General features: G+C 39.9%; 1 protein-coding gene across 3 annotated transcripts in view; it reads left to right on the forward strand.

Annotated features, from left to right (window-relative positions):
* SPTA1 (spectrin alpha, erythrocytic 1) overlaps positions 1-22,010 on the forward strand; it is a 100,952-nt gene extending 78,942 nt beyond the window's left edge. For all 3 annotated transcript variants that reach the window (XM_036755326.1, XM_036755327.1, XM_036755328.1), the window contains exons 44-51: positions 4,621-4,733; positions 6,066-6,083; positions 9,063-9,114; positions 16,109-16,296; positions 17,515-17,568; positions 18,135-18,281; positions 19,383-19,527; positions 21,891-22,010. In XM_036755326.1, coding sequence (XP_036611221.1) covers positions 4,621-4,733; positions 6,066-6,083; positions 9,063-9,114; positions 16,109-16,296; positions 17,515-17,568; positions 18,135-18,281; positions 19,383-19,527; positions 21,891-22,010 — 837 coding nt within the window. The remainder of the gene's footprint in view (positions 1-4,620; positions 4,734-6,065; positions 6,084-9,062; positions 9,115-16,108; positions 16,297-17,514; positions 17,569-18,134; positions 18,282-19,382; positions 19,528-21,890) is intronic.
* The last annotated feature ends 2,739 nt before the right edge of the window (positions 22,011-24,749 follow it).

Below are 24,749 nucleotides of genomic sequence, written 5' to 3' on the forward strand. Positions count from 1 at the left end.
CCCTATGATACAATCAGAGCCATCAATTTCATAGGGCTCTGGGTAATTGGACACTAACTCAGGAAGGTAGCTGATATGTATACAAAGGGTTTCAGTGTCAATTTATGTTTAAAAATAAAGATGAGGTTCTCGTACACATAATCATGCCCAAAGGCCCCTTTCCTCCCCTCCTTCACCCCATCCGCAACACAACCAGGAATAAGAGGTGGGACTGTCCCTCACTCTATAATAATAATAATAATAAAAGTAATAGTAATGATAATAGCAAGAAGAAGAAGAAGCATTTATATAACACTTTAAGGTTTACAAAGCACTTTACAAATATTCTCTCATTTATTCTAATAAGAATCCTGGGAAGTAGGTGGTGTTGTTATCTTTATTTTGTAGAGAAGGAAACTGAGGCAGAGAGATGTTAAGTGATTTAGTCCAGGGTCACACAGTTAGTAAATATCTGAGGCTGGATTTGAACTCAAGTCTTCCTGACTCCAGCCTGAGCATTCAGTCCACTACCTCATAAGCTACCATTCTGTGACTTCTTTTGCCCTTGAAGGCCACCTTTGATATTATTTTGACCAGATTTCATCTGCTTTCCTCGATCAGAGTTCTCTCAGGACTGTGAACATCCTGCTCCATTGCTCCGTCCTGATGGTGTTGACCTTGGCTTCTCAAAGGCTGTGTGGAGTGCGAGATTTGGAAAGCCCTACCAAACTGAAAAAGCTTTAATTAGGGGCCCAATAATAGAATATAAGTCTGTCATACGAGACTCAACTAGCTTAATTTAGAGAGGTTCATCACCAGAAAGATGGCAGTCAGATGATGAATTTGGGATGCAAGAGCAAATTACGAATATGATTTACTCAAAGGTGGATGGATGCAATCAGCATTAGTGGAGTGAATACTCCTATTGATGAAGTCATAAGTCACTGAAACCAACCATAAGAATGCTGGGGAATGGGAAGGGAATACATAGAAAGATTTATGCTTTACTCCATTTCCAATAGCAATAACCCTTGCTAGGGAACCACATCCCTGCTGGGGAAGGCCTTCACTAGTAGCACCATCCAGAAGGTCATCAGGAATTTCTAGGAAGTAACCACAGTGCTTTTTCAGGGCAGGGGAGAGGAAGACAAAAACAACCTAATTCTACTGACACCGCTAATGGACTTGGCATCAGGGATATCAACCCACTTATTGCATCCCACTTGTGCTTAGCTTAGGAGTCAAGTACAGGAGACAATATAGGGAACTTTGAAGGAAGGACAAAGGGAGAAGTAAAGGCTGAAAGAGCATGCATGCATTCTAGGAAAGAGAAGCCTGAGGCATAAATTAATTATGGTTTTCAAGTATTGGAAATATTTTTAAGCAAATATACTTACCTGTCAAGAAACAAAAATCAGAAAAAAAAAAGAATCAATCTTTTACTATAGCATGAGGGGTAAAGGTTAGGTATTGGGAAGACTCAAAATCTTAGTAGTTGTAGCTTCTCAACCATAGAATAAGAAAGTTGGGGAAGGACAAGTGCATAATTACACATCACAGTTGTTCTTAAAAGTTTTTGTGTCGTACCATCATTGTCACCATCATCACCATCACCACCACCATCATCATCCTCATTCAGCATTTATCAAGTGCCTACTGTATTCCAGGAACTGTGCAAGTGTTGAGGATACAAAGAAAGGCAAAAACTCAGTCCTTGCCTAGAAGGAGCTCACATTCTAGAGGAGGGAGACATCATGAAAACGACTACATACATATGAGATCTATCAGTGTGAACGGGATATAATCTCAGAGGAAAGACAAGACTAGTAGGGGAGAGGAGGGCTCTGGGAAAGATTTCCTGCAAAATGTTGGTAAGGAAGAAGAGCATTCCAGGAATAGGGAACATGGACCCTTGTGGCAGTCTGGTGAAACTGATGATCCCTTCCCAAAATAATATTTTCAAATTTATAAAATAAAATGCATAGGATTACAAAGGAAATCGATTATATAGAAATAGTTTTACGTATATATATGTATGTATTACATGAGCAAGCCCAAGTTAAGAATTCCTATTCTAGAGCAAATAACCTCTCTCCAAACTGACTTGTCTGAAGGGTACTGGGGTTTGGACATGAATTTCAATCTATAACAAAAATATTCAGGATAACCTGGGTCATCCTTGAGCTGACTCAAAGTTTCAGGATGGCCATCCCACTCACTCTTTGCGAGTCAGCAAACAAGGACGTTTGAGAATCATATTAAGAAATAGCAATAGCCTCTGTACTTAGGATGCCAACACATGCATAAAGGGGACCATGCAAGCATACATGCCCGTGTATGCACATGTCCATGCGCACGCACACACACACACACACACACACATACACATACACACACATATACACACACAGGCTATAAAAACATATAATTAGCTATTGATTATCTGCATGTTTGATTTGAAACTTGTCTAGGGCAAAGTCTGTTTTCCCTTCTGCTCAGAATACCCTTGACCCATATCCCTTTCTGGCACCATCTGTTGATTTGGCCCAAGGAATAAGAACTCTGTTTAATATTAGTTTTTAAAATGCAGTTTACTTCTACTAAAGTTTTTTTTTTTTTTATGTAGAACTCTAAAGTCAAATAAAAATGAAATCATAGAATGACAGCACTAGGCTGGACCATCGATATCATCTGGTCTAACCACTTAGTTTTAGGCAGTTAGCTGACTCAGTGGATGTAGAGCACAGAATTTGGGGCTAAGAAGACTGGTTCAAATCCTGCCTCAGACACTTAACTAGTAATTCAATCTCTATTAGCCTTAGTCTCCTAATCTCTAAAATTAGAATACCAATAGCTACTTCACAGGGATTTTGTGGGGATCACATGAGTTAACATATGGAAAATGCTTTGCAAACCTTGAACTTTTTATGAACTCTACCTATGGGTATTAATTTTGAATTGTGAAGAGCTAGGCCCATAAAGGGGTAGTGAAGTGTCCAAGGTAACACAGCCAAACCAAGATTAGGTCTCCCTACTACTCATCTAAAATTGGGAGACTTTACTCCCTTCCGATAAGCCCTTATTGGGAATTATTGCCTGTGTTTCTAACTTAGAATTGACTACTTACAAAAATGCCTTCATCAAATTATTTTATTGGTTGGGAATGGGGTGTTGGGACAGAGTAGTCCTGGAATGCTTTCTGGAAATAATTTTGAACTTCAATATTCATTCAATAATTTCAATAAATAACTATTAAGGCCATACTGTGTAAAGCAACATAACACAGAGAAAAGAAAATCAATTTCAGGGGTAGGAAGATATGGGTTCATTTCTACCCTCTGGCTCATGCTAGCTATGTAACCTTAGACAAGTTTCAATGTCTTGGTGCTCTAAAACTAGTACATATTATATGCCAGTCACTGTTCTAAGAACTTTATAAATATCTCATTTGATTCCACAACTCTGAAAGATGGGTGCTATTATTATACCCCTTTTACAGTTGAGGAAACTGAGGTAGACAGCGATGGAGTGACTTACCTAAGGTCACAGAGCTACTAAGTGTCTGAGGCCAGATTTCAACTCAAGTCTTCCTGACTCCCGACCCACTATACACTATGCTACCTAGCAACCTCTAGGTAACTTTTTATGATTATAGATCATAGGGAAGATACTGACCTGCATTGGTAGAGGGAATTTCTTCATTGGAGATTGTCTTGTAACAATGAAATCCCAAGTCCCATACCTATCTCTACACTATTATGTGCAAGACTTTATTTTAGATAGTGGGGCTTACTCCAGTTACCTCAGTCATGTCCAAGATTTTGGGGTTTTCTTGGCAGAGATACTGTGGTGGTTTGCCGTTTCCTTCTCTAGCTCATTTTACAGATGAGGAAACTGAGGTAGACAGGGTTAAGTGACTTGATCAAGGTCACACAATTTGTAAGTATCTGGGGGCAGATTTGAACTTACGAAAATGAGTTTTCCTAACTCCTTGTCTGGTTCTCTACCCAGTTTACCAAAGCTATACAAAGATGTGTGAGTTGCAGTCCCCACCTGACTTAAATATGCTTGTCATCTAGTAGGAACTATGATATATAAACAGATATAACAAAATAAATGTAACACAAAGAAGCTTGTGATAAGTACTAATAACAGTTATACTGTCATTTCATACTTACAATTATTGTTATCCCCATTTTAGAGATGAGAAAACTGAGTATCATAAATACAAAATGACTTGCCTTGGGTCACATGGCTAATAAGGAGTAGATCCAAGCCTTGAACCCAAGTCTTCTGTCTTCAAATCCAATGTCCTTTCCAATATATTCCAGTAGGACAAATAAGGTGCCGATGAAGCTCAGGCATAGTCACTTCTTGTTGGGGTGATAACGGAAGGTTCCATAGCCAAGTTAAACCATGGATAGGATTTTGATAGGCAGAGATTAGGGGTGGCGAGAGGCCATAGGAGAGGGAGGTAAGGGGTAAGGGTAGATATGGAAAGGCACATGAGACTGCTTAGGTGACAGTTTCTCTCTGAGAAGAGGAAAATGAAATGTTACTGGGGATATAGATGTGTGACATACTGGTGTAAGAAGGGGCTTCCAAAGAACTATGACCTTAGACTCTGGCTTGGGCTTACAGGAAAGAGAGGAGGAATTGCAAAAGGAGGAAGAAAGACAACTGAAGAATCATGAGATGTGCCAAGAGTTTGAACAAGAAGCTAGTGTATTCTCCCAGTGGATCCAGGAAACCAGGTCTGCTGTCCCATCTGGGTCCCTCAACTTCCATTGGGGAGGGATTCATCAGACCCTGAAAGTTGGAGGCGAGAGTCTGTTTTTCCTGAATAGGAGATCCTGTGGGGAACACCACCACACTCCCAAAGGGATGTCAGTGGCTCTACTCTACTCTCTCTCCCTCACTATGGGCATTCATTTGCTTTTTGGGAAGGGCTGAAAAAGAGACCAAACCTAAGCAAAAGTTCAAAGTAGTTTGGGGTCTACAACATATCACTACCTCAGCTTTCACTGCTGTCATTGTGGCATCCCACAGAGACCTACCTGCCTAGGCATTGTCATGAAATTATACCTCTCTCATTCTCTCATTACTCATACATTATAACAAATTGCCTTGGTCCCAGGTAGCTGCTATGGAGGGACATATTTGATGAGTTAATTTACAATAAAGTGTGAATGTTTGGTGGTGGCTTGTCATAGAATTGGGAGAAAAAAAAAAGATCTTAGACATCATCCAGTTAAACATTTTCATTTGATAGATGAGGAAATTGGAGTCTACAGACAATACTTATCTAAGGCTTCTTATGTCACCTTACTTGGGTGACACTTTTCTTTTCTTTTTTTTTTTTGGAAAAGGGGAGGGGGTTGGAGATGGCAATATCTTAAGCCAAAGGAAATAATTTCTAATGGTGTAGCTTTTTTTAAATTGAGGCAGGTTAGTAGATGAAAGACAGCTTAAACAGTGTTCCCATCCCCACTCTAAGACAAATTTCATTGCATCATGGAGGTCATGCTCAGTCTTTACCATAAAGCAATGCCTGGCTCTGAGGATGGAATCAGGTACTTCAGAAAAACACAAAATAAACTGGTTTCATCCATCCTGGGCCAAGAAGAAATAAGACAATGGTCTGAAGAAAATCAGGAAGTGAGGATCATGGAAATCTGATGGCAGGCATTAAGGAAATTGCTCAACCATAGCCTCTCCCCTTTCATACTTTTTGTGGGTGTTCTGTGGGAAGTCTGGTAGATTATGTTAAAGGCTGAGTGTGTTGTTCTTCAAATTTGCTGAGATAGTTGTCAGTGCTCATGAGCACGGAACAGGCGGGCTTTATCAAAAGGTGGGGATTTGGGGGCAGATGGGTGGGGCTGGGACGCAATTGGCAGTCTTATTGACTTTTGATGCCAGAGATTTGAGGGCCAATGGACAGACTTCAAATCAACAAGCCAGACCCACAGCTTGACGATATGGAAAATTCAGGCAAATAAGATGCCTTTGTTTTGAGTAACTTGACTGATTTGCTTTTTTTTCCTTTTTTTTTCTTCTGGGTCCTGTTCCTGGAACCCCCTGTTCAGGGCTTATTTCCTAGATGGGTTAGTATTGAACTTAATATTGAATATGGGCAAGGGGATGGAAGGCATCAAATGGTAAGTAAGGTAGTCAGCCTGTCAGTGGTTGCTTGGTGCCCAGGCATAGAAGTCCTCATCCGTGATTAAACCAGTGGGCTGCAGGCGATAGTCAGTAAGTACCAATATTAATGATAGCTTACCTTTCTATAGCTATGATTGTGGTGTTAAAACAATCTATATCCATTATTTTATTTGATGTTATGATAGTCTTATAGGATAGACAAAGAAGAATCATTATCCTCACTTTTTAACCTTTCTAGGCCCAAAGTAATGTCCTGAGCTGTTTTCTCATCTATAAAATTAGGAGAATGAAGTAGACACTTCTAAAATGATTTCCAGTTCTGATCCTATTACTGTTAAGGAGTTTCTGATTATCAATGGAGGGAGTTTCCACACTAGAAGTTCCTCACATTGATTAAATTATAAATTGAGAAAAAAAAGTTTGCCTATTGTCACATAGCCAGAATATGCCAGAGGGATGATTTAAATCCTATTCTTTCTTATTCAACATTTGTCCTCTACCCACCACATCACACTGTCCCATTTTGTGGATGAGGAAATGAAGGTCAAAGAAACAAAGCAATTTACCTTAGTCTACTTAATTAAGTGGCAGAGCCAGACCTTTGCACTCCAAGTTCAGGACTTTCTCCACATTGACCTAGTTTCTGCCCTCTGGGAAGTCACAGACAAATAAAGACAGGTAGGCACACAACATCATAGACAGATAGGCATGTAACATCATAATAGTCAACTTATAAAATTCTTCACCATCACCATGGTAAAGTAATGGAAGTGCTCTGATCCCCAGCCTTCTCCACCTACCTTCTAGTGACAAAATGCTGTCATAGAAGGAAGTCTAGATTTAGAGACAGAGATCTTTTATTCTAGTTCCATTTTCACCACTAACTTTTGACCTTGGGCAAGATGTTAGACTTCTTTGAGGCTAGCTATCCTCATTTGCAAAATGTGAATTATGACATTAGCCTTTGTTCTTGGATGGTATAGAGCAAATATTAAAGTGACTGAAGAGTACCTACTGGCTAGACTATATTCATTTGTAAGCCCAGTCCACAGAGCTAATCTATCAGTAGACAGATCCTGGAGAGATGCTACAGATAGACAATGAAGTGAGACTGGGGTTGAATATAGAAAGAAGACAATGGATTGGATAGAATTTGAAAAACAGTAGTGTTTTCAGTGACTTTGAGCTTCTCCCTGAAACAAAATCCCACCTTCTAACCAAGCATATTCTTTTGGTATGACTCTCTGGAAATCAGGGAATACCAAAGGTTCTGAGGAATAGAAACTGCAGGTCACCCAAAGGGTAATGGAGGAATGTGTGGTGAGTGTAAATAGGTTGCAGCATGTTACAAATGATGAATTACATCCACAAAAGTGGCATAGAAAAATCATCAAAGAAATGCTATCACCAGAAAAAGAGGTGGACTGGTCAAAGAATAAGAGCTGGGCAGCCCATATGCTGTATTAGTACTCATGTAATGTCAAAACATCTAGAAAGAGAACCCTACCAGCCCCCAAGAAAGTCCATTGAAGATTTATAGGAGGGCATGTATAAGATAGATTGTGAGTAGGCATACCAGGGAGTGCCTACCTTAATGAGATCACAGATCCATTCAAGTGTTGTATTAGTTAAGATCCTGTATGAAAAGCATTTTGTCATTCTAAATTCTTGTGCAAATTTGAGCTATTGTTATTATCCCAGGCACACCCTTCAGGTTGCATGAAAAATCAATCAATCAGCAAGCATTTATTTATTAAACACTTACTGTGTGACAGACACTGTGAAATAAGCCCTAGAATACAAAAGGAAAAAGCAAATGTAGTCCCTGTTTTGAAGGGGTTTATATTTAATGGGGAAAACAACATATGCTCAAATGCGTATATGAAATACAAATTGTTGTTGTTAGTCCTTCGTTTTTGAAGAGGACCAATGACGTCATGGGTGATGATGGCTTGTGCACGAATTGGATATAAGTGAGGCAGAGTTCCACAAAGTCTTTAACCTCACTCTTGATGACTCACCTTAAGTAAAAAGTAGTTAAAAGAAGGCATTAGCTGCTAGAGGCTACTGAAAAAGGCCTCTTTTGGTGGTGCTTGAGTTAAGTCTTAAAGGAAGCCAAACATTCTAAGAGTTGGAAGCTAGGAGGCAGAGCATTCCAGTCATTGGATGCAGCTAATATAAAGACAGGGAGACAGAAGCTAGGGTGTCAAGTATAAGGAAAGCATGTATGCAGTGTGAGAAGGAGAATGTGTTAAAAGACTAGAAAGATAATAAGGAACCAGATTACAAAGAGCTGTAAGTGCCAATCAACCAATCAGCATTTATCAAGTAACTACTATGAGCTAGGGGCCCAGGAGTGGAAAACCTGTGTCCTTGAGGCCACATGTGGCCCTTTAGGTCCCAAAGTGTTTAGATTCAGTCAAAGGGCTTTGAGAACCTAGAAGGCCACATGTGGCCTGAAAGCCCAGGTTCCCCACCCCTGTGCAGGCATTGAAGTAGGGTACAAATACAAGGAACGAAACAGTCCTATGATGCCCATTTTGGTTTCTGTGACCCTAATTTCTACCCTTGGCATTCACCGTAACCTATTAGTATCAAAATAAAAATAGGAATTGGTAAGGAAAGAGTGGACATAGAGTGATTTGGAATTGTAGAAGCCCCATCCTAAGCTGGGCAAGCTAGGGAAAAATCATCCTCTCTTATTAATCCAGCAAAGCTTCTTAGGAAATGAGAATTTCAGGGATAATTGGAACACGGGGAAGATGCAAGGTAGGAGAACATTTTATATGCACAGCATAACTCAGGAAACAATGGGGAGCAGAAGAGGAGATTCAAAAATGAAGAGGCTTTGAGCAGGTGAAACTCCACAGGCACCATCAATCTCTATAATTTGTTACATTTTCCTCTGCTTTTCTGACTAGATCATTGCTCAAGGAAACGGGAACCCTGGAATCCCAGCTGGAAGCTAATAAAGTAAGTGCCTGTAGTGCCTGTGGCTGCTTGAATCACAGAGAGCAAGAAAGCCCTGCTTAGAGGGATGAGCTTGTGCCTTCAACATGTTCATTCAAACATCACACAGCAGAAAAATTAGACTTATTCTATTTGGACCCAGAAGGGAAACTCAGGAGCCTCCAGTGGATAAAAAGGCCAATTTGGGCCTTATGTCAAGCAATTCAAACCAAAACCAAAATACCAAAAACTACTCTTTAACAATTAGAGCCGCTCCAAAGTGGGATGGGCCACCTCGGGACTGGTAGGTTCCCTCTTGTGGATTTTCAGGCAGAGGCTGGATGACTGCTAGCGGTAAGATTCAAGATTTTAAAAATTTGAATCATTTTCTTTTTGATTAGTTGATTGAGTCTTTAATTCTTCATTCTAATTCTTTTGCCTCCTTTTTATGAGGCTTCTGAATAATCTGAACAGGGTTGGGCTACGTAGTTGTTCAGGTCCCTTTTGACTCTCAAATTCTGTGATTCTTTGATCTAATCAGTTCAGTGGAAGGAACTGGTCAAAACATTTATGTCACGTCATGTTGCTCAAAAAAAAATGGTGGCATATGACCCAATATAAGTTTTCCGTCTTTCAAATGCCTGCTGTGGTGCCACATAGCATAGTTATAATCCTCAACTATGGCAAGTCCATGATCTTGTCCATGTGGGTTCTTCTTTCCTGATCCTGATTTCCATCCTACCCATCCTTATCATCTTGCATAATTCTTTTCCATGTTTTCCCCCTCGAATCCCCCTGTCCAATGCACTCAAGACCTCCCTTGGTTTTCTTTTATTTTTTTTTAATATCTCAGTCAGTCAATAAGCATTTACTAAGCATCTACTACGTTTTAGGTATTGTACTAAGCACTGGGCATACAAAAAGAGAAAAAAGTCCCTCTTCCCAAAGAGGTCATAATGGAATGGGAGAGACAAAAGGTAAACAAATATACACAAACAAGCTATATCCAGGATAAACAGGAAATGCTCTATAGAGGGAAGGCACTAGAATTAAGAGCGGTTTGGAAAGGCTAAGGCAACTAGGTGTCACAGTGGATAGAGCACTGGGCTTAGAATCAGGAAGATTCATCTTCCTGAGTTCAAATCTGGCCTCGAACACTTACTAGATTATGTGTCCCTAGGCAAGTCACTTAACCCCCTATTTCTTTCAGTTTCTCATCTGTATAATGAGCTGCAGAAGGAAATGGCAGGCTACTCCAGTATCCTTGCCAAGAAAATCCCAAATGAGATCAAGAAGGGTCAGACATGACTGAAATGACTGAACAAATGGGAAAGGTTTCCTGTAGAAGGCAAGATTTTAGTTGAAATGAGAAGGAAGCAAGAAAAGCCAGGGAGTGGAAATGAGAAGAAAAGAGCATTTCAATCATGAGTGACAGCTAAGGGAAATGTCCAGAGCCAAGACACTGACTGTCTTGTTTATGAAGCAGCAAGGGGTACCAGTGTGATACCTAGATAAATGTGGAGGTCTCACAACTCTATCATTCAATTAGTCATTGAAAATATGGACTGAGAGATTATCTAGTTCAGCCACATCATTTTACAGATAAGGAAGCTAAGGTCCTGAGAAGGCCCCTAAGAGGGACTTTCCCAAAGTCACAAAGTAGCCACAGCCAGAATTTGAACTTCAATTTTTCTGTCCCCAAATGCAGTGCTATTTCCACTATACTGAGCTATCTATAAATGTTTAATCCCATGCTGTTTCCTCATAAAACCTAGGGCTATCTTCCTCTCATTGTCAGTCAATGTACGTCCAGAAAATGAAGACCAATTTTAGCATTAGCCAGAGCCATTATAGCATTGTCAAATTCTGGGCTCCCAAGCTAACATGTCATAAAAATTTATTTTTCCTTTTCTTTCCCTTCTCTGATTGCTAGATCTTCAGAGGTAAAGGCCTCCCATTATGGTATTATGAAGAGTATTTATGTGTTTATTCTGATAGATATAAAGATATAGGTATAGGTCTTCTTAGAGATTTGGATATACACAGATAGCTTTTTTTCCCTCTATAATCAGAATTAAGATAAATGATTGAAAAATATAAAATGCATTCTCAAATCAAAATAGAATGCTTTGGGGGCAATTTAACATTTTGGATTATTTGTGCCAAGGTTTCTTTCTATTAGTTAGAATAACTATCCCGGGGCAGAGCCAAGATGGAAGCTGGAAAGCAGGGACTTGCATAAGCTCTCCTCCAGTTCCCTCCAAATACCTATAAAAATGGCTCTGAACAAATTCTAGAGCTGCAGAACAAAATAGCAAAGGAAAGCAGGGCTCCAGCATAGGACAGCCTAGATGGGCACTAGGTAAGGTCTATCACACTGTGCTGGGAGCAGAGCAGAGCAGAGCCCAGGGTGGGCCGTGTCTGGACCAACCAGACTGGGAGCCAGGTGAAACAGGCTGTAGCACCCTGAATCAGTGAGCTGTGGCAGTTACCAGAATTCTCAACCCACAGACGCCAAAAACAACATAGAAGGTTAGTGGGAAAAGCTGCTGGGACAAAAGAGCTCCAAAAAGCCAATGAGCAGAAGAATGCCTTGAAAGGCAGAATTAGCCAAATGGAAAAGGAGGTCCAAAAGACCACTGAAGAAAATACTACCTTAAAAATCAGATTGGAGCAAGTGGAAGCTAGTGGCTTTATGAGAAATCAAGACACTATAAAACAGAACCAGGGGAATGAAAAAATGGGAGACAATGTAAACTACCTCATTGGAAAAAGCACTGACCTGGAAAATAGATCCAGGAGAGATCATTTAAAAATTATTGGACTACCTGAAAACCATGATCAAAAAAAGAGCCTAGATACCATCTTTCAAGAAATTATCAAGGAAAACTGCCCTGATTTTCTAGAACCAGAGGGTACAATAGAAATTGAAAGAATCCACTGATCGCCTCCTGAAACAGATCCCAAAAAGAAAACTCCTAGGAATATTGTGGCCAAACTCCAGAGCTCCCAGATCAAGGTGAAAATACAACAAGCAGCCAGAAAGAAACAATTTGAGTATTGTGGACACAAAATCAGGATAATACAAGATCTAGCAGCTTCTACATTAAGGGATTGAAGGGCTTGGAATATGATATTCCACAGGTCAATGGAGCTAGGATTAAAACCAAGAATCACCTACCCAGCAAAACTGAATATCATGCTCCAAGGCAAATATGGATTTTCAATAAAATAGAGGACTTTCAAGCTATCTCAGTGAAAAGACCTGAGCTAAATAGAAAATTTGACTTTCAAATACAAGAATCAAGAGAAGTATGAAAAGGTAAACAAGAAAGAGAAATCATAAAGAACTTACTAAAGTTGAACTGTTTTGTTTACATTCCTACATAGAAAGAAGATGTGTATGATTCATGAGACCTCAGTATTAGGGTAGCTGAAGGGAATATACATATATATATATATATATATATATATATATATATATATATATATGTATATACATACATATTATATATATATACATATATATGTATATCGAGAGAGAGAGAGAGAGAGAGAGAGAGAGAGAGAGAGAAAGAGAGAGGGAGAGAGAGAGAGACAGAGAGACAGAGAGAGACAGAGACAGAAACAGAGACAGAGAGAGACAGAGAGCACAGGGTGAGTTGAATATGAAGGGAAGATATCTAAAAAAAAAATCAAATTAAGTGATGAGAGAGGAATATATTGAGAGAGGGAGAAAGGGAGAGATAGAATGGGGTAAATTATCTCACATAAAAGTGGCAAGAAAAAGCAGTTCTTTGGAAGGGAAGAGGGGACAGGTGAGGGGGAATGAGTGAATCTTGCTCTCATCAGATTTGACTTGAGGAGGGAATAACATACACACTCAATTGGGTATCTTACCCCACAGGAAAGAAGGAAGAAAGGGATAAGAAAGGGGGGACAATAGAAAGGAGGGAAGATATGGGGAGGAGGTAATCAAAAGCAAACACTTTTGAAAAGTGACAGGGTCAAGTGAGAAATTTGAATAAAGGGAGACTGGATGGGAGGGAGCAAAATATAGTTAGTCTTTCACAACATGAGTATTGTGGAAGGGTTTTACATAATGATACATGTGTGACCTACGTTGAATTGCTTGCCTTCTTAGGGAGGTTGGATGGGGAGGGAAGAGGGGAGAGAACTTGGAACTCAAAGTTTTAAAAGCAGATGTTTAAAAAAAATTGTTTTTGCATGCAAGTGGGAAACAAGATATATGGGCAATGGGTCATAGAAATCTATCTTGCCATACAAGAAAGTAAAAGAAAAAGGGATCAGAGGGGAGTGGGGTGACAGAAGGTAGGGCTGAATGGGGAACGGGACAATCAGAATATATGCCATCTTGGAGTGGGGGGGCAGGGTGGAAATGGGGAGAAAATTTGTAATTCAAAATCTTATGGAAATCAATACTGAAAACTAAAAATATTGAATGAACAATAAAAGAAAAAAATACAGGAAAATATTAGGTTATAGCTATTAGTCCAGTTTGGCTACAATGTGGTATGTATAAAGGGTAGTGCAATGCAATGAGGCTAAAGAGAAAGCTGGAGACAAATTGTGATGAGGTAATTTCTAGTTTAATAAATTTTTATTTTATCACAGTAGAAATAGAGTCATTGCAGGTTTTATCAGGATAGTGACTTGGATTCATCGATACAGGCTAGTTAGACTTTCTCCCTCTGTGGGGAGACAGAAACAGCTAACATGGCTGGTGAATCCCTGAATGGAGCCCCTGGACATCAAATGAATTATTTCAACCACTCTGCACAGCCTAAATTGATTGGCTCTGCATTTGGTGCATTTTTAAAATGTCCCATTTCCCTTTGTCTGCCTTAGTTTAGAATTACACAGTCCTTATCTGCCTCTGGCAAATCAGTCTGTGTTCTGGAGAGAGGACATTGGCTGGGTTGTGATTCCATGGATCACTTTATTTCCCAGAACCAGACCATGACTGGTACTGTTGGGTACCAGTAAGTTGGAGAAAGCATGTGTCTCCTTGAATCTTTTTTGTTTGAATAAATGTTCCAGTAATGGTTTATATGTTATCAGTAAAGACTATGTTTAGCTATAAAAAAGAATAACTATCCCTATAAAATTAACGAAAGTGAATTCCATTGTAAGAATATTATAGAATTCAGTATTGGGGGATGGAGTTGCATTGACCTCACATCCTGTGGACTTTATAGCATGACCTACCAGGCACTTTCCTAGCCTGCTCTAAGGAGGCTATTCTACTCTGATTGGGTGGCAGAGTAATATAATTATCCATGGTAATGGAGAGAGAAAATTACCCAGGATAGATCAAAATGCCATATAGTCCCCATATGTTTTAGTGGAAGAAGCTGGTAATGAAGAGCAGACCTGACTATGATGAGGAGTTCAAAGAACTTGCTGGGTGGTTGAGAAGATCTTCTGAGAGTTTAGACAGTAACTACTGGGCAGTTATCTTAAACTGACAGAATATACATCATGGATGTCCCTCTACCAATTTTCCTTAGTTTATAGCTGTGTGCTCTTTTCCAATTTTCATGGAAAAAATGAAGATCCTAGATAATTGAGGACCATCAATCAACTGACATGTACTAGAATCCTATCTGCCTCTTGTCCCTCAATTTGTGACATAGATAACTGTTGGAATAAGAATTAGAAGGGTCCTTTATATTCAACTACTGCAGTCTTTACCTGAAGCATGAATTTTCCCTACCACGTATCTTATAAGTGGTCATTCAATCTCTATGATGGGAAGTTCACTACAATCTGTTCAATTCCCATAATTCTAATTACTAAGAGTTTTTCCATAAAAAAAAAACAGTCAAAACCAACCTGTGCGCAGCTTCCACCGATTATTCTTAATTTTTCTCTCTGGGTCAAATTGAACAAGTCAAATCTCAATTCAATTCAATGAACATTTATTCATCACCACTATGTGCCAGGCACTGTTTCCTATGACAGCCCCTCAAATGCTTGATGACTAGGAGTCCTGTTCATTCTAAATATTCCCTTCTCCATCTAGCCTGAATAGCTTCAGTATATGTTCAACAAATCCCGAGGTATCATATTCTCCAATTTTTCCACTGCCTTGGTCACTATCTCCTGGATAGTCGTTTAATTGACACACACTAGCTTACCTGTGTCCTTCCAATTACATAGCATTCAGAACTGGTATTGCCGATGTAGTCTGACCAAGGAGAGTACACAGTGACTACTACCTCCTTTGTCCTGGATACTATCCTTCTTTTAATACAGCCTAAGGTGACAAGAGCTTTTTTTCTCCTTGTTTCTTTTTAAGTAGCTGCATATTAACATTGTTTCACATTATGTTTTTTGTTAGCTAAGATCCTGATTTTTTTTTAATGTGGAATGTAAGATGTCTCTCTCTTAAACTTGGGAGATAAAATTGTTCTCAAATATAAATGCAGGAATTCATATTTATCCTTACTTTTTTAGATCCCAAGTTTAGACCTGCAAGAGACTCCAGAGATCATTTAGTAGCTTCTTTCCCTCACTGGGCAGCTAGGTGGCACAGTGGATAAAGCTCCAGGTCCGGAGTCAGGAAGACATGAGTTCAAATTCAGCCTCAGATACTTACTACCTGTGTGGCTCTGGGCAAGTTGCCTAAACCCTATTTGCCTCAGCTCCTCATCTGTACAATACGCTGGAGAAGGAAATGGCAAACCACTCTTAACATCTTTGCCAAGAAAACCTCAATGGGGGTCATGAAGAGTCAAATGCAACTAAAAATGACTGAACAAAAATCTATAGCATCAGAAAGTTGCCCAGACTGTTGAGAGGCTGAGTGATTTGCCCAGATTCACACAGAAGGAAGATTTGAAACAAAGTCTTCTTGGCTTCAAGATGGGCCCCATGTTCATTACCCCAGGTTCCGAGCAGAACAGTACTAAGGCACTCCAGCAGATATATCCCTCCAGGTTGCTGTCTCTCCATTGATCAACCTTAATCTTTCTTCATTCCTCTTCCTCTCCAGCGGAAGCAGAAAGAAATTCAGGTGATGAAACGTCAATTGAGCAAGATTGAGGACCTGGGGGACACTATGGAGGATGCTCTGATCCTGGATATCAAATACAGCACCATCGGCTTAGCTCAGCAGTGGGACCAGCTCCACCAACTAGGAATGAGGATGCAGCACAATCTCGAGCAGCAGATCCAAGCCAAGTACTGTGGGCCCATGGGAAATCTGGGAATCTACCAGACTTTGACTAGGCTTGGATGAAGGGATGAGAACTCCAGAGGGTCTAGTGAGAGACTAGGGGCAAAAGAACAGTGGATGAGAGAGGACAGGGAGCTTGCCATGTAGGATAGCAGGCAAAGACTCAGAAGCTAATGGCTCTACCCTTTCAATGGAATTATTTTTTGGTGAGCACTTTATGATGACCTATATATTCTAACTATCATAATTATAATAATATCAGACATGTAAATAACACTTTAAAGTTTTCAAAATAATATCTCATTAGAACCTCATAATAGGGTGAGCTATGTTTGAGGAGTATCAATATTCCCATTTTACAGATGAGGAAACTGAGGCTTATAGCCATTAAGTAACCTGCATGTAATATGTGTTGGAGGTGGGATTTCATCCCAGAGCTTCCTGATTTTGAGTCCAGAATTCAATCTAATATGCCAGAATACCCTTCAAAATGCTTTACACATTTTATACACTCATTAGGGTTTCTTTTCAAATGCAATTCAGTGATTTCGGACAGTATTTGATCCTGACCTGAAATTCCTCCCAAATTCCTTATATTCTTAGCTTTTGTTTCCTTAAGCTAAAGTGTAAGACCTCTCTGACTTGCTTCCCTGGGGCCAAAATGTGTCTCAAGCCCTGAAGAAGTTTCCCCTTCCTACATATACCCAATAATCATATAATAAACATTAAATAAATTCTTGTTGACTCACTCACTCTCCCATTCCCCAATGAAGCTGAAATGAAGTCAGTCAGAATAACCAGCATCAGGAAATTTCCAGTGCTAGAAGACTGAGAAATAGCAGGGAGAGACTGGATAGAATGGTCTCTCTGGTCTCTTCCATCTCCAAGATTCTCTAATTTCTATGATCTATGGGCATGGTTACTCTACCAGGTAGTAAGCTGTTTACAATCTCAGTATCCCTGAACACTCTTTGTTTTTTTTTTTTTCACTACAGAGTTATAAACAGTCATCAGTTGTAAACGCCACAAGGCACTTATAGCTTTCCCAATTTTTGTTTCGTGGCCCATGGGCCATTCTTACCATTACTAAGGGAATCCGTTTCAATCTCAAGTGAACTGATATTAGCAGATGGTGGTACTGTCTCTTTCAGTGGGAGATGGTAGAGCTGGGAGGCATATATGAGAAAGTACTTTGTATGTGATGTTACGATTATTCCTTGCAGGGACATGATCGGTGTGAGTGAAGAGACGCTCAAGGAATTTAGCACAACCTATCAGTAAGTATGAGAGCAGGATGTGCTGGTGAATATTTAACTGACTCTCTAGGAAAACATAAATGTACATAGGACACACTTTCAAGTTGAATCTGCTCCATTTACATTGTCTTTATCACTTTCTTAAGTCTAGACAATCAGCAAAATCAAGTCCTGATTTCTACTGTTTGCTGATTTCTGACATATAAGAACTTATGCTTAAAGTTTAAGTTTACTTTCCTGAGCTGGTACCAGCAGACTCCAGCATATTCCTGTATAAGAAGAACAGCATCCACAGGACTGGGAGTATACAGTAGTTAGAGGAGAAAGAAAACTACTCCTTTCAGATTAACTTCCAGCTACTCTGTATTATATCTGGTACTACCTAATTATTTACATGTTTTCTCTTACATTGGAATTAACTTTCTGTGAGGGCAGAAACTGATTTTTGCTTTTATTTGAAGCACTAGCCCTTGGCACAGTGCCTGGCACTTAGTAAGTACTTAATAAATACTCGTTGACTGACTGACTTACTGACGCTGATATGAAGAAGTATCAGCATTATCAGCATCCAATATTTTCTCATTCAGACACTTTGATGAGACCTTGACCGGACGGCTGAGCCACAAAGAATTTCGGTCCTGCCTCAGAGGCCTCAATTACTACTTGCCCATGGTGGAGGAAGGGGAACCTGAGCCCAAGTTTGAAAAGTTCCTGGATGCTGTGGATCCTGGAAGGTAAGAAGTATGACAAGGATGGAAATGGGGGCAGCAATTGCAAATCAAGGGTAAGAAGGTTCTCAGAAAGGATGAGAGACAGATTCTTTACTTAATCACTGGGCTTCTCCTCTAAGTTGGTAGGATGAAGGAAAATGATAATATGTTTTAAGAACCTTAGTTGGCTCTGAGTCCCCTGATCCATTCAGAGTATCAGGAGATACATTCTATACTCCTAAAATTAATTACCATAACAGAAATGGACATGGAGGAGGTTACAGCGCAACTAGGAGAAAGAAAAGATTATGGTGGACAATGGCAGGAGAGAGATAAAATGCGGAAAATTCAGTCGTCTTTTTTATTATACTTTGTTATGCAAATGCTTGTTTTATTCTATAAATTAAAAATAAAATAATTTTAAAAAGAAAGAAAAATGGAGTGGAAAGTGGGAGGATTTGCAGAAGGAGATAAAGTCAATGCTAGCAGTAAGACTATTAAGTCAGCCATAATTATTAAATATGGCTTTGGTAATGAGCTCTGTCCCATTCTTTAAGGGGAAGAGGAAGGGGAATAGATGATTCAGCCCCATCTATGAAGGATTCCTATTTGCTCTGGCCCTATACAAAAATAGAGTCAGAAGCAGAAGGAGAAACATGAGGAAGGTGGAAGATTTCCATAGGGTAACACTCAGGGAGCCACAGCAGTGGGAAAGGAAGATCTGTCCTAAGGTCATGAAGGAAATAAGACATGTTCTAGATTTAGTGAATGAAGTCAAAGATCTAGTTGTCAAACAGAATTTTAAAAGGGCCAGAGACGGCTGCTGGAAGGGACCTGAGGTCATCTGACATCCTCATCTTACAAATGGTCACACATAGCAACAATGAGTCAGTGGGCTCCAAGGGAGCAGACAGAGTCAAAAGTCAAAGGCCAAGGTTAAGGTCACAAACCTTGAAATATGAATATAGTTCTCATATTTTATCTTTGTGGTCAATTTCTCTCCACTACCCATGAGAACCTAGATAAAAGTTCTTCAATGCATCATTTTTGAACTTGAATATGACATTTTCCTCCTAAGAAAGGACATAACTACTAAACTATTCCCTTCCCATCCCTCTCCCCCAGGAAAGGCTACATCTCACTGGAAGAATATACCTCATTCCTGATTGACAAGGAGTCGGAGAACATTAAGTCCAGCGAGGAAATTGAGAATGGCTTCCAGGCCCTGGCTGAGGGCAAAGCTTACATCACAAAGGACGACCTGAAACAGGTCAGACTCTGCAACCCATCCCTTCTCCATTTCTGCACCCACCTTCCTCATACACCATCTGAAGTAGGCCTCAAATCTCTCTTGCTTGAGTGACTAGTGCTACTAGTGGTTTCTTCTACCAGGTCATCCTACACATGGCTGCTAGAGTAACTTGCGTAATATGCCAGAAAGGGTTTTGGATTTAGAGGGAACATATCTAGCTCTGCCACTTATGTGACCTTGGGCAAATCACTTACGGCTCTGGGCCTCAGTTTCCTCCTTCCTAAAATGAGGGGGTTGGACAACTAGATGATCTCTAAGGTCTCTTCCATTTTAAATCTATGGTCCCATGAACTGACATTCAGTTTTGTGCCTCTCCCACACAAGAACACAAAGTAGCTTTCTTTTGACTACCATATTAAATTTGAACCCTTACTCATTTTCTTTGCAGATTCTCCCCTAATTGAACCCCATTATATTTATTATTTAATTATACTAATCTTTATCATCAGTATAAGAGTTCTTGTATACTCTCAAAAGCTCTGAACCCTTCTGCATTTAAAGATCATCATCACCACCACTCGCCAAAAATTGGACTCCATTACCCTTATTATTTAATTACACAAGTCTTTGTGATCAATATAATTATTGTATACTCTTAAAAGATCTTAACCATTCTGTATTTGTTTTAAAGATTCCTCTCTCCTAGATGTGCTCCATCACCTTTATTTATTAATTAATTATAGTAATCTTTGTGATCAATAATATCTGTGATCAGTGTGTACAATCTAAAGATTTAGTTAGAAGGCTCCTCCGTTATCACCACCTGAGCTCCCTATTGTGCAGATGAAGAAATTGAGACTCAAGAAAGACAAAAATTATTTGCCTGAGGTCCTACTTGCCCAACATAGTAAGTAGCAGAGTCAGGGAGCCAGAATTTGAACTAAAGCCTTCCAACTCAATACCCGGTCCTTTTGCTGTGACACCATGCTGCAAGGTCAACAAATGTCCCACCCCCTGAACCTGACTCGCTTCAGAGCCTTTCAATAGTCCAGTCAGTCTCCCTGGGAAATTTTGCTTGCTCTCCTTCCTGGTTATACTCTAAGTCTTCTTCTGTTTTTTTTTTTTGTTTCTTTATTTTTTGTTTGTTTGTTTTGTTTTGTTTCGTTTGGAGGGGAAGATTTGTGAGAATCAACGCAACTTCTAGATACGTAATTGCAACAGTGATCTCCAAATGAACCAATATGATCATAATCCCTATGTTGTTTAAATGTTTCTTTATAAGTCTTCCTTGGTCATTTCTGCACAGATTCTAAATACTTTTTCCTCTATGCTCTCTCACATCCCCCATCTAACAAGAGTCCAAGGCTTAGCACAGAAGAGATGTCCAAAAGGATACAAAGAATGACTAAATGAAAAAGAATGAATGCTTATTATACAAATCAAAGAATAGGATTGTCCTTGGACTCATGGAACTCATGTTCCAATCGGAGAGACAACAAATATTAGATAGTTCAGCTACAGAGTAGATGCGAAGACTCTGAATTCCTAGAGGTACAGCACTGGGGTGGGTGGTAAGGCCTAGGAGTCCTTAGGGTACATAATGATGCAGATCAGATGAAATTGCATGAGGTTTAGAAGGTATAGAAACAAATCCAATTTTAAGGCCCCAGGGAATTCAGAATGAAAAGCAGGAAAGAAGGTTAGCCTTGGAAATCCTACATCCTACCAGTAGGATCATATTGGTGGTTGCTTATCCAAGTGGTTTGAACAACCATGTATGTCCCAAAGGTAGAGCTCCCTATACACAATTCATTAGAAAGGTAGGTGATAGATCTGAGGGTCTGTGTGGAATAAAAATTCTGGATTATTTTCCCATAAGGCTGAGAGTCAATATTCATTCAGGAAAAGGAAGGGGGTAGGGACATTGGCAGGAAGATTAGGGAAGAAAGGCACCCACAAAACTTGTTCTATCAGGTTCTTTGGTAGGGCAGAAGGACAGAGAGAAGAGATGAGGATGACGGAAGTCATGGCTTTTTCCCTCAGGTTGCTCCTTATCTGACTGGGGAGACAAAGAGGAAGTAACAGACACTGAAAAGACAAATGTAAAGGAATAGTCAACAGATTATATACATGAAAGTTTATGGTATGGGGATTAATGCAGTGGCCAGTCACTTGGGGTTTTATCAAGAAAGGCTTCTTGGGTGAGATGAGCCCTAGGAATTTCAAGGCCATCTTAATTAATTTGTATGTATAGAGTTGGTGGGAGAGGTTAGTGAACAGGGAAATAAAGCTCTCTTCTGCATCTCCTCCATCACTGGGCTTGGAGATTGAAGTAACCATTTTCCCTAGGACACCTATCACCATAACTTTCTCTCTTCCAGGCCCTTACTCCAGAGCAGGTACAATTCTGTGCCTCACGAATGCAGCCCTATACAGATTCTCGTGGCCGTACTGCTGGCTATGACTACGTTGGATTCACAAATTCATACTTTGGTAACTGATGAGAAGATCCTAATGTGGCTAGGGAAGGACGAGGATGGTCAAAGAATATATTGTATTCCCTGGCAAGAACTTGGATATTTCTAAGAACTCCAGGTTCAGGTGTAGCTTAAGCCATTGTGGGAAATAAAAGAGGGGGAGGGGAGGATGTGTGGATTGGTAAAGCTAAGATCTCCCTTTGTAGCGGGATGACCTGAATTAAAGTTGTGCTGAGCAATACTGGGGTTTTGTGCTTTCTAGAATTAATGGATTCATGACTAAGTACAGAAATAGTTTTGTATTCTCCCTAAAAAAAGAAGTTGGTATGGATAATCACCAAATAATGTCCATTTAATACTGGAATACATTTTTGTTTTTACCTTTGGCATATCATTATAAAAGCGTGTGACCCACAGGAACCTGAAGAGGACTGATAAAATTAAAGAATCACATCTCTAAAACCATCTTCCTCTGGAAGGTAGAAACATCTCCAATGACACCACATGATTGAGGACACTACTCAATAGTGTGCAAGAAGGTTCCTTGAACTATTGATATCTCACTGAGGATGACTGGTTGAGTCAAGGTAATTAGAGACTGGAATCATATCCTTGGGCTTGGGTCTATGAAACAGAGCAAGCCAATCTGCCACAGATGAGAGATCCTGAGAAAACTAAGCACAAGCAAAAATCAGACTAGACTAGGGTCCAGAAGGTAAGACTGCCTCACCAAATTGCCTACCCTCATCTGACCCAGGATGTATGTGAGCAACTATAAAACCTATAAAAAATGGGTACTCCTGGCCTCCTCCTCTAAGAGAGAAGAGGAGAAGTACTACTTCAATCCTTGGATCTAGCCTTCTCAGCAAGGAGAAGGCTCTATCTTGAACAGCACTCGGTTACTTGATCCAGTGTTCTGGGAAGAATTAGATTTCCACTAAATGCCTAAACCAAGGCTTTAGGAGAGAAGAATAACAAGAATGGCCTAGATATGAAGGAGCAAACTTGGGACCTTGGCCTCCATTGACAACCTCCAATGGGAAGGGAGTTGAATCTCTAGCAACCCCAATGCAAAATCCCCTTTTATGGAAACCCTAAATCTTAGGGTACCACTAAGTCTGGTAAACTATACCAGTCTCTCATGGAAGGTGATACTCAGCAGAAGTAGAAGAAGAGTTGGCTTGACTACTTACTGCCTATTGATAGTTTTGTGTGTGTGTGTGTGTGTGTGTGTGTGTTGCCTTCCTTCTTTGGGGCTGAGAGATTCCCAGTATAATACAATAATAGAGTAAATATTAATTAAATACTTACTATGTGCTGTACTAAGTGTTGGGGATACAAATAAGAAAAAAGAAAGTTCCCTGCTCTCAAGAAACTTACAACATAACGGGGATAAGATAACACAAAAGGAAGGTGAAAAGAGGGGGAGGAAGTCAGGAAGCAAGCTGCTTTGATAGGGAGACTTTTTTTGCCTTTGGACAAAAGCCATCTTTATAGGCCTGAATCCAAGGGATCAAAACAAAACTACAAAAGTCATCACTCAGTCATCCTCAGTAACATTTCAATGGCTTAGCAGTCCAAGAGTAGTCCCAACACCCCATCAAAGAGATGTCCTTTATGTCACCCTCAGCATCTGAAGTAGAATAAAAAACACTGGACATGGTGTCAGAAAACAGATAATCCTGGCTGTATGATTTACTACCTGAATGAATTTGGGTGTTTCCTCATCTGAAAATGAGGGAGGTAGATGACTTGTTGCTCCTTAAGGTCCCTTACAACCCTCAGTCTATGATTCCAGGATGTTGATGTAAAGTAAAGTCCTTACCTTCCAAAGGGAGATGTCTTCATAGACAAAGCGTACCATTTCAATGCACAAGTCCTGGTCACATCCTGCACATCACTCTACTGCATTACTGAAGTACCTCATAAATTACAAAGTTCTTTCACGCATGGTCTCATTTGATCACCCCAACAATCATGTGGGTTAGGCAGACAGGTATTATCTCCTCCATTTTCCAGAGATAATGAAAAGATATTTAAAAAAAAGCAAAGTGATTTAATGAAGCTCACACAGCTAGTAAACTGTGGAGCCAGGACTCAAACTTGGGCCTTCTACTTCCAAGTCTACAATACACATTGCAAACAACATAATGGACCTAAAAATGGACCTAAAGATTGAAATCCCAATATTGAAGCTTTCCCTCTGGCTTTCTGCTAAATGTTTCCATGATCTCTGTTTCACAATGAGATTGGATGGTATTGACTTTCAGAATAATACAAAACCCTAGCCTAAGAGTCCATCTCTCTGTCTTTCTGTTTGTCTCTGTCTCTGTTTTCCTTTCTGTCTCTCTCTCTCTTCTGTTTTTGTCCCTCTGCCTTTTGCTCTCCCTCTCTGATTTTTTCTCCCTTCCCTTCTTTCTCTCCTACATATGGGTACCCACAAATGGACACAGGAGCAGAGGATAATAGATTTAGTACTGGAAAAGACCTTAGACATAATCAAGTCTAATATCCTTATTTTACTGGTGAGGAAACTGAAGTATGGAGCAATTTAACAAATTGGATGGGGTCACACAGTAAGTTTCAAAGATAGGATCTGAACCTAGGTCTTCCTGACTCCAATCTTCCTGATTCCAGTGCAATCTCCACTATACCACTTTGTTGGGTCATTTCTGACTCTTTGGGACCCTGTGAGGTTTTCTTGACAAAGATATTAGAGTGATTTGCCATTTCCTCCTCTAGTGATATACAAGCAGAAGTTAA

This window comes from Trichosurus vulpecula, chromosome 4 (genome assembly GCF_011100635.1).
Source record: "Trichosurus vulpecula isolate mTriVul1 chromosome 4, mTriVul1.pri, whole genome shotgun sequence".
Lineage (NCBI taxonomy): Eukaryota > Metazoa > Chordata > Mammalia > Diprotodontia > Phalangeridae > Trichosurus > Trichosurus vulpecula.